A 9,165-nucleotide genomic window follows, 5' to 3' on the forward strand; every position below is an offset into this window, starting at 1 on the left:
GGGAGATCCGGAATCACCCGGATCTCTGGGGGCAGCTCGTTCCAGAGGGTGGGTGCTCCGACAGAGAAGGCTCTCCCCCTGGGGGTCGCCAGCCGACACTGTCTGGTTGACGGCACCCTGAGGAGGCCCTCTCTGTGGGAGCGTATCGGCCGGTGGGAGGTAATCTGTGGCAGAAGGCGGTCTCGGAGGTAACCAGGTAATCTTGCTTCCCTGTTGACTTTGCTTGTCAAAAGGTCGCAAAATGGGATCACATGGCCACAGGACATTGCAAACGTCATAAATATGGGGCAGTTGCCAAGCATCTGAATTTTTTAAAAAAATAATTTTATTTATTTATAACATAAAATATGAAACTACAAAAGCAAATAGTAAGGGACGACAATAGGAAAAGGGAAGATGAAAAAGTGTGGAGAAGGGGAGGGGAAGAAACAAAAGGTGTTGACTTCCGACTCCCTCTGTTGCAGTAAAATAAAATATTAAGATCGAATCTCAACTTTTTACGTTTCTATAGTGATATAAACTAGCCATTTCTGTATCGACAAATCAATCTAATCAGTAAAACCCAAAATCATAGTATCATTTTTTTCCACCTCAAGCACAAAGTCTAGAAGCGGTTTCCAGGTAGAAACAAAAGTATATATGTTCTTTTCTTTTACCAAAACAGTCAATTTAGCCATCTCTGCTCATTCCATGAGCTTTTGTAACCATCTGAATTTTGATCACATGACCATGGGGTTGCTGCAATAGACTTAAGTGTGAAAAATGGTTGTAAGTCACTTTTTTCAGTGCCATTGTAAACCTTGAATGGTCACTAAATGAACTGTTGTAAGTCGAGGACTATCTGTAAAATGGAATATTTTTCCAATGATTTCTGTTAGTAGTGTTTAAAACATTTTAGATAAATGTAAATATACAGGGAATAATTGGATATGTACTCCTCAGTGTTCAATATACGGTATTTTTATAGCAACATTTAGTAATAGTTTAAGCCTTTCCACTGAAATGTTGGCCTAGTAATATTTATCTATGGCTTTTAGTTACATTTATCAATGCTATATCTATATAGAATTACACTTTAAAAGACTATTTATAGTCATCTTTAGAAATTACAAATTTTACCTTCTCTAATCTCCCGTTCTAATTTTCTAGACTAGCCAAGCTAAACTAAAAGAGAGCCAGGCCATGTCTTTTCTGCCATTATCTTTCCAAGGCTGCCCCCTTCTGGAACTCAAAATAATTGAAGATTTGGGTGGTGGTGGTTAGGTAATAAACTTCAAAATCGTTGAGGATATTTATCACTTTGACATGCATACTGAATTACAAGTTTTATTTGTTAATTCATATTACAACTGGTATCTACTATTTTTTCTGTATTTATAAATGGATAGATTATTGAAAATAATATATGTTAAAAATCATATTGATATATACTACAGAATTTAAAATATAGAAAAATGAACATTATCTGGACAGGGAAAGCTTCATGGGGAGGTTTTCACAATTTGAAGAACATGATATTTACTTTAAGAATTTATTTGGGTATTTTGAGATTAAGAGAATATTTTAAGAATATTAAAGGATGAAGGCAATGAGAGCAGAAAGGAAAACCATCTGACGCAAACATGCATTATAATGATTAAATCACTAACAGTGATAACTTTGCTGACCTACAGACAAGGTCAAAGTAAACTTGCTTCCTTACAGAACTGATGTATGTATCTCTATCTCTCTGTATTTATGTATGTATCACAAGGTTCAAGAAGGCGTGAAAAAGAGTGAAAAGTACCACATAAACAGCAAGTTCCAAAAACAAAAAGCAACATTAAGCTATGAGCAAGTACAGATAGATAGAAGAAATGTCTGAAAACAGGTCAATCACAAGTCTATAGGCTGTGCTTTAGCAAGTAGGGACAACATTTTCATTTCCTTTATGAAGACATTTTCACACAGTCATCACAATTTTGAATGTTTTAAGTTCCCTTAATACTTCAAACAAGAGAAAATAGCAAAGATAGAATGTTGTTTCCTCCCCTTCCCCAAATCTTTCCTCAGCACCTTTAAAGCTTAATGGGAGAATCAGAGAACGTAACTGCAAAAGAGTATAACAGTTTGTGAGTAATGTGAAAAAGCCTTCTTCGGAAAGTACATTAGGAAAGCGGAAAGAAACATTTTAAAGCACTGCTTCAAATGATGGGAAAGTCAGAATATAGGACATTTGCTTATATAATTCCTTTCAACCAACAGAACTAATGCAGAAGAAGATAAAGTGATACCCTGTGGAGTGCTTTGTTCTTCAATTTGAGCTTCCACTTCTGGGATGATCTCCTCCTTCAGGGTGGTTTTTATTACAGGCATTCTTTCCCTTGAAACTTCAGGCCCTGGTTCTTCAAAAACTCTGTCTTGCATCTCAGTTTTTTGCATTTTCTGTGTAATGTTTTCATCCTGTTCCAGATTTTGTGATATATTTTGTGGAGGTACCAGCCGAGTTCTCTGTGGATCAGTTTTAGAGAGAGGTACTTCCAGGCTTTCAGATGAAACTTCTGTTGGCTTTTGACTCTCTGCATTCACTATTCCTAGCTTCTTGCTCTTTAAATGTACTGGTACTTCTTTAGGCCTTTGTTTTGAAGCAGTTTTTATCATATCCGATTTTAACTGCTTGTTATCGGTTGTGCCGTAGAGTTTCTTTTGTCTGTGTGGCTTCTCTTTGAATTCATCATCTTCAGAATCAGAGCTAGAGCCTGATTCAGAACTTGATGAAGAGGAGGACTCTTCATCTGTTAACCTCTTCCCTAATCCTTCTGTGGAAGAGAAAACTGGCTTTCTCTCAAAAGGAAACTGTGCCTTCTGAGGAAACATTACCAAAGTTTTCATTGCCAAGAATTTTCTCAGATCTTCATCTGTTAATTTTACAGCTGCATCAGGTTTACAGTTAGTTATGATCTTCCCCTTATCTGTAAATTGTGGGAAAAAATTAGGAGACAGCTTTTAAAGGAAAACCGACCTCCATTTTGGTAGGTTAATAGTTGGGTGTGCTCTTTTAGTACTAATTCCAGCTGGCTAATTTCAATTTCTTAGTTGGCAAAGAAGGGGTTATAATTTCTAGACAAATACTTTCAAGGCTATCACTATAATATGTCATTCTGGTACAAACTTATCTGTGGAATTAACCGGTACAAATTTCAATTGCTTCAGAAAAACATCTACTACATTTCATATCAATATAAAACATTTTTAAATATATCCTTCAGTTACAAATACTTTTAATTAAATTTATATGCTGCCCATCTCACTATCCAAAGCAACTTAAATAACTTAAAATTATTGATATATAATGCCAAGCTTATTATACGTACATCTCTCTCACAGAGAGGCTTTTATTTTATTAAGTTATATATTTTATTTAATTATAAATACATCAATACACGTATGTATGTATGTATGTATGTATGTATGTATGTATGTATGTACGTATGTATGTTATAAAATCAGAAACACTAGAAGATGTAGTCTGATTTACTTTGGACATGTCATCCATGCAAATTCATTGGAGAAGTCAATGATGCTAGGAATGATTAGTGGATCAAGAAGGGGCAAACAAAGAACTCACTGGCTTCATACCATCAAACTTGGTATAAAGATAAACATCCAACAACTGAAAGAAGCTGTGCTTTTAGGGATATTACCTGTTCTTTTAAGTTAAGACTATGCAAAAATGTTAGGAGTTTTCTTTAATTCATACAAGCTATACTGTGTTTCCCCAAAGCACATTCCCATAAAGAATACCTGTTATATCTTTGCCTCCACTGAACTTAAAACATTGTCTGGTTCAGTTAAATCAATCTTGATAATCAAGATGTCTATTTGCAATGATAAAAAAATGTTATGCCTCTGAATATCAAGAAGCAGGGATAAAGGCAGCATTTGTCCAAATGCCAGCAATGGCACTGAGGAAAGACTACCTGTTTATATTGAGATTCTTCCAACTCCTATTAAAAAAGACAACCTTCAGGAATGCATCTAACTTTAAAAAAAAATCATTACTAGCATGCAACTCTGGGAATGAAACTTCTGTGTTTCATTATACAGATACAGGGCCTGGTTACTTCAGGTAGTACTAATCTTCCATATATCTGCCTGGCTAATTTGATGTGGCAGAGTTAGTGCGCTGCAGGTTCCTTCAATTAAACAATGGCATCTATGAGGACCCCGGATATGAGCCTTTTTGGAGTAGCATGTGCCCTCTAGAATGAGGTTCTCCCTGAGATCCAGATGGACCATACCTGTTGGTATTTTGAAGGAGCTTGAAAACCTGGCTCTCCTTCCAGGCCTTTTGCGACAGCGAGTGAAACCTCCCTGAATTCTATTTTTCCATTCCATTTCAGTGCTATCATCTTGCTAACTTTTATATTGTATTTTTTGTTTTTATTGTATTGAAAATATAATTTTTTACTTGAGAGCCATTCATAGTCATTAGAAGTCAGGCAACATACAAATTTAATAATAAATATGCATCGTTTCCAAAGTAAGGAAACTAGCTCTTCTGAGCTAAATTTTCAAGAATGAAAATGACTATACCACAAAAGTCTGTTTATGTACAATGTCAATGGTCCTAAAAATCCTTATATGAATCAGTGCAAGATATTTTGCACGCTATTTTAGGAGTACCCATAATTCCTTGAATACTGGGATAACATTCTGTTTCATTAACACATTTAAAAACAGTGCTAGCCAAGCAATTTTTTGCCAGTTGGGGTATTCTTGCAGAAGACTAGGTCCTAAAAAAGCATTTTCAAATAATATGTTTATTACTAATGTAATATTTTGTTGAAAAATTTCTCACTAAACATTCCCACTAATATTTTATGTTTCCACTACATCTTACATGGCTAAAAAGAGGATTTCAATGGTGAAATAAAATACAGGTGAAAGTTACAAAAATGAAAACAAAACTATCTTATATAATCATTTATTTTGAGAATATGGTGCCTCTTTTAGAAAAGCAATGTTAAAAGCAATAAATTGTTGCCTATCCAAGTAAAAGTTCATGAACTGTAAATTAAAGGAATGTTTCAAATGCTGATGATCGCTAATCACTGTCAGCAGGATTTTGTCATCATAGTGGCTCAGGATTCCTTTAGATTAGTAAATGAGATTAGATTAGAAATGTATTTTACAAATACATTTCCTGAATATAGAAATATAGCAAGGAAAGTTGTTCTAATTCAAGTTTCCCAAAATATTAGCTTTTTATATTATTTGGTTCTTATATAGAACTATTTGGTAAATAAATCTCCATCTTCAGTTTCAAGCAATTCCTAATGGATATCTGTTACTTTATCTGCTATGTGAGCAAATTTGATTTTAGTTTGGTTTGTGTGAGAAAAAATGATTTAGGATTATAATTGTAGAGAACATCATATACCAGGGGGGGTCAAACTCAATTTCATTGAGGGCCGCATCAGCGTTGCGGTTGCCCTCAGGGGGCTGGGCGGGTGCGGCCTACTGGGTGGGTGTGGATGGAGTGGGTGTGGCCTACTGGATGGGTGTGGCCAGCTCTACATCGTTCGCATCAAGGTTGCCTGTGGGGGCCTGGGCAGGAGTGGGATAGATCTGAGGGTCTCTGGCAGAAGGGGATGGGACAAGGGCAAGTGCCAAGGCATGGTCCACTGTAGGAGCCTCACTGTTCCTCTCAGGCCATGCGGGGGGGGGCTTATGGAGCTAAGACTGAATGCGTTTCAGCATAGATGGCCACGACAAAATTGTACATTGGCTCCCAGCTGGCCTGGGCCAGGGCCAAGGCAGAGGGGCTGTTCCCTCACTGTTTCCAGGATGGCTTCATGGGCCACATGAAACCACTTCGTGGGCCGCATCCGGTCCCCGGGCCTTGTGTTTGACATGTCTGTCATATACTTTTACTGGAAACAGCCATACAACCAATACAAATTTGGTTCCTTTTTAGCTGTTGGCCTACACCACAGGTCGGCAACCTGAGGCTCCGGAGCCACATGTGGCTCTTTGAGCCTTCCCCTGCGGCTCCCAGCCTCCTCTGCCATTTGCAGAGAGACAGAGACAGAGCTTCTCTCTCCCTCCCTCCCTCTCTCTGTTTGTGTGTGTAAAAAAGAGAGTAGCCTCACCCTGTTCCGAGGAGCTGACAAGCTTATTGGGCGGGACTCCTCCCTTTGCTGCGTCTCTGCAGGAAGCAGGAATGGCAGGAGAGAGCTAGCTAGCCCAGTTATGCTGATGCAGGAATTCTGGGAGTTGAACTCCATGAGTCATAAAAGAGCCGAGGTTGCCTACCCTTGAGCTAGCCCAATAAGAATGTGTGTCAGCTTGTTGGAGAACAGCTTGAAGGCAGCTTGCCAGGTGAGCAGAAGATCGCAGAGAGATAGAGAGAGGGAGAGGAAAGAGAGATAGAAAGAGAGGGAGGGAGGGAGGGAGAGAGAGACAGAGAGACTCTTTTGACATCTAAAATGAAGATACTGCATATATCCTTTTTTACCTTTTTATTATATATATTATATATATATATATATATAATAAAGGTAAAAAAGGCTATATGCAGTGTTATCTTCATTTTAGATATCAAAAGGGTTTTGCGACTCCCAGTGTTTTGTTTTCGGTGGCAAACGGGTACCCCTGGCCTACACCATCTTGTACTTCATTAATTACCTGACATCTTCCAGAGATCTCTTACTTATTCTTGAGGTAAAACACCACTTGAATCAACATTGTTTCTTCAATACTGTCCTCTCTCACCCTAGATTCCTCTGGTAGAATGTACCAAGTGAATTCCTTGACTAATTGTCAACTTCACTTGATAAGTTCAAACTATTCATGTCAGCCTGTATTTTAAATCAATTGATTATGGAAATACAACAAAGCAGGGAGTTACATGGTTTTTTAGATCTAAGAAAATACATTATATTCTGACTTGTTCCAAGTGTATTAAATAGGAACCTCAAGCTAAAGTGCTCAAAGACATTTAATAAACAAATAATCCAATCATGGTGCTAAGCCAGATAAGTGCATACAGGTAGTCCATAATTTGCAACTACAACTGAGCTCAAAATTAATGTTAAGCAAAGCAGTTGTTAAGTGAATTTTGTCCCATTTTATTACCTTTTTGCCACAGTGAATCACTGCACTTGTTAAGTAAATCTGGCTTTCCCACTGACTTTAGAAGCCGGCTGGGAAGATTACAAATGGTGATCACATGACCCTGGGACAGTGCAACTGTCATAAATACATACCAGTTGCCAAGTACCGTAATTTGATCATGTGACCATGGGAAACTGATCTTCAGTCACTCTTTTCAATGCCATTGTAACTTCAAATGGCCACTAAACAAATTGTTGTTAAGTAAGGATTACCTATAGTTGTGCAAACAGATGAAATTATCAATGTGACATATCAGCAGTGGCCATTACTAAGGTAAGGAGGACACCATTTCAAAATACATCTGCAGGATTATTCAATTTATTTATCAAGTAACTTTTAGTCCTTGATTTAAGACAACAATTGCACCCAAATTTTCTGTTGCTAAACAAGAGGGTTGTTAAGTGAGTTTTTCCCCATTTTACAACCTTTCTTGCCACAGTTAAGTGAATCACTGTTAAGTTAGTAACATGCTTGTTAAGTAAATCTGGTTTCTCCCATTGAATTTGCTTGTCAGAAGGTTGCAAAAAGTGATCACATGACCCCAGGACATTGCAACCATCATAAATATATGTCAATTGTTACACATCCAAATTTTGATCACATCATCATGAGGATGCTATAACAGTCATAACTGTGAAAAATGGTCATAAGTCATTATTTTCAGTGCCATTGTAATTTTGAAAGGTTACTAAATGAATGGTTTTTAAGTCAAGGACTACCTGTGTCAGGTAACAATTAGTTATTAATAGGCAATGGTTACTTCTCAGCAGAAGGCACAATTTTATCTACTCAAACCTCTTCATAACATTCAAGAGCAAGTAAAATGGCTCTGACTGAAAAGAGTTTATCCTCATAGTTGGCAAGTATGTATAGAAATTGTTTTCAAGGCTGTTTAATCATTCAAAGTATAACAATGAAATAAAGATGAGGTTCTGTTTCTTTTTACTTAAATAGTAATTGATGACAAACTAGTAGAGCCTCTTTAATGTACACTATCGAGAAAGCTGTATCTACGCATATTAGTGATGCTTACACGTTTTATTAGCACAAAACAACTTTTGCCTCTTTGTTTTCCCATTATAGCACTGGAAAACCATGAGACTTTTTAGATCATTCTCTGCCTTCATTTTTTTTACAAGCTATCAAATCAAACTGACAAACTTATTTTGATACAAACAGTATGAGCTTTTAATAATTATTTTAGAACTGTTGGATAAAATAGAGGTACAAAACTTAACATCATAGACATTATGCTGCATTAATCATCAAACTGTAATAGAATAAACATTTTAAAGTATGATACATGAAAACCAATTATGCTGCATTTTTTGAAAACTGAATATTAAATCAAGTTTTGCACTAGCCATTTTAATTCCGATCATAGCTATTTAAGTTCTCAAGTTCTGATTTATTGAAACCCTAATGTTATAAATATTTCTTCTTGAAATACATACATTACAAGTTGTTACAAACTGCTATAAAGAATGTTTTAGTTCATGATGCAGAAAATAAGCAGCTTTATTAGGCTGTTAAGAAAAAATGCTAGCATACATGCAAAGTGATTTTTCAAAGTCATTGAGATTGTAACTTTTTCAGAGATTGTCAGTTCCCTCAGGCAGCATGCATTCATTGTATCATGCAGTACAGTAAGTTTCTTTCAGACTTTCTATGATTTCATATAGAATCAAATTAAAGTATTATATATTCCTTAATTTAAGATTTTTATGGCCACTTATTTCAAAACAACTCTGGGTGGCTCACAATCATAAAAAAAACTAGAAACTCACTGCTTTCATCAACCTCCTCGCGTGCTCCAACAATTCTCTGCAGGCTCCATCTCTTTTTCATAATGCCTGCAGTTTTATTTGCTTTCTAGAAGGCTATCGGGGGGGGGGGGGGCTGCCAGATTGCCAGGGGAGTGTGTTCCATAAGGTAGGGATAAGCCATGGAAAAAGCATAACTTCCTAGATCCCATTAGATGACAATATTTCAGAGAAGGGACCTGAA

The 9,165-nt window shown here is 36.7% G+C and overlaps 1 protein-coding gene across 1 annotated transcript in view; it reads right to left on the minus strand.

Moving 5' to 3' along the window:
* Positions 1 to 9,165, minus strand: part of NDUFV3 (NADH:ubiquinone oxidoreductase subunit V3) — a 17,531-nt gene that overhangs the window by 3,927 nt on the left and 4,439 nt on the right. The window contains exon 3 of the mRNA XM_015826182.1: positions 2,274 to 2,951. Within this exon, the coding sequence (XP_015681668.1) occupies positions 2,274 to 2,951 (678 nt within the window). The remainder of the gene's footprint in view (positions 1 to 2,273; positions 2,952 to 9,165) is intronic.

This window comes from Protobothrops mucrosquamatus, unplaced genomic scaffold, assembly GCF_001527695.2.
Source record: "Protobothrops mucrosquamatus isolate PMUCROS unplaced genomic scaffold, P.Mucros_1.0 scaffold2997, whole genome shotgun sequence".
NCBI lineage: Eukaryota > Metazoa > Chordata > Lepidosauria > Squamata > Viperidae > Protobothrops > Protobothrops mucrosquamatus.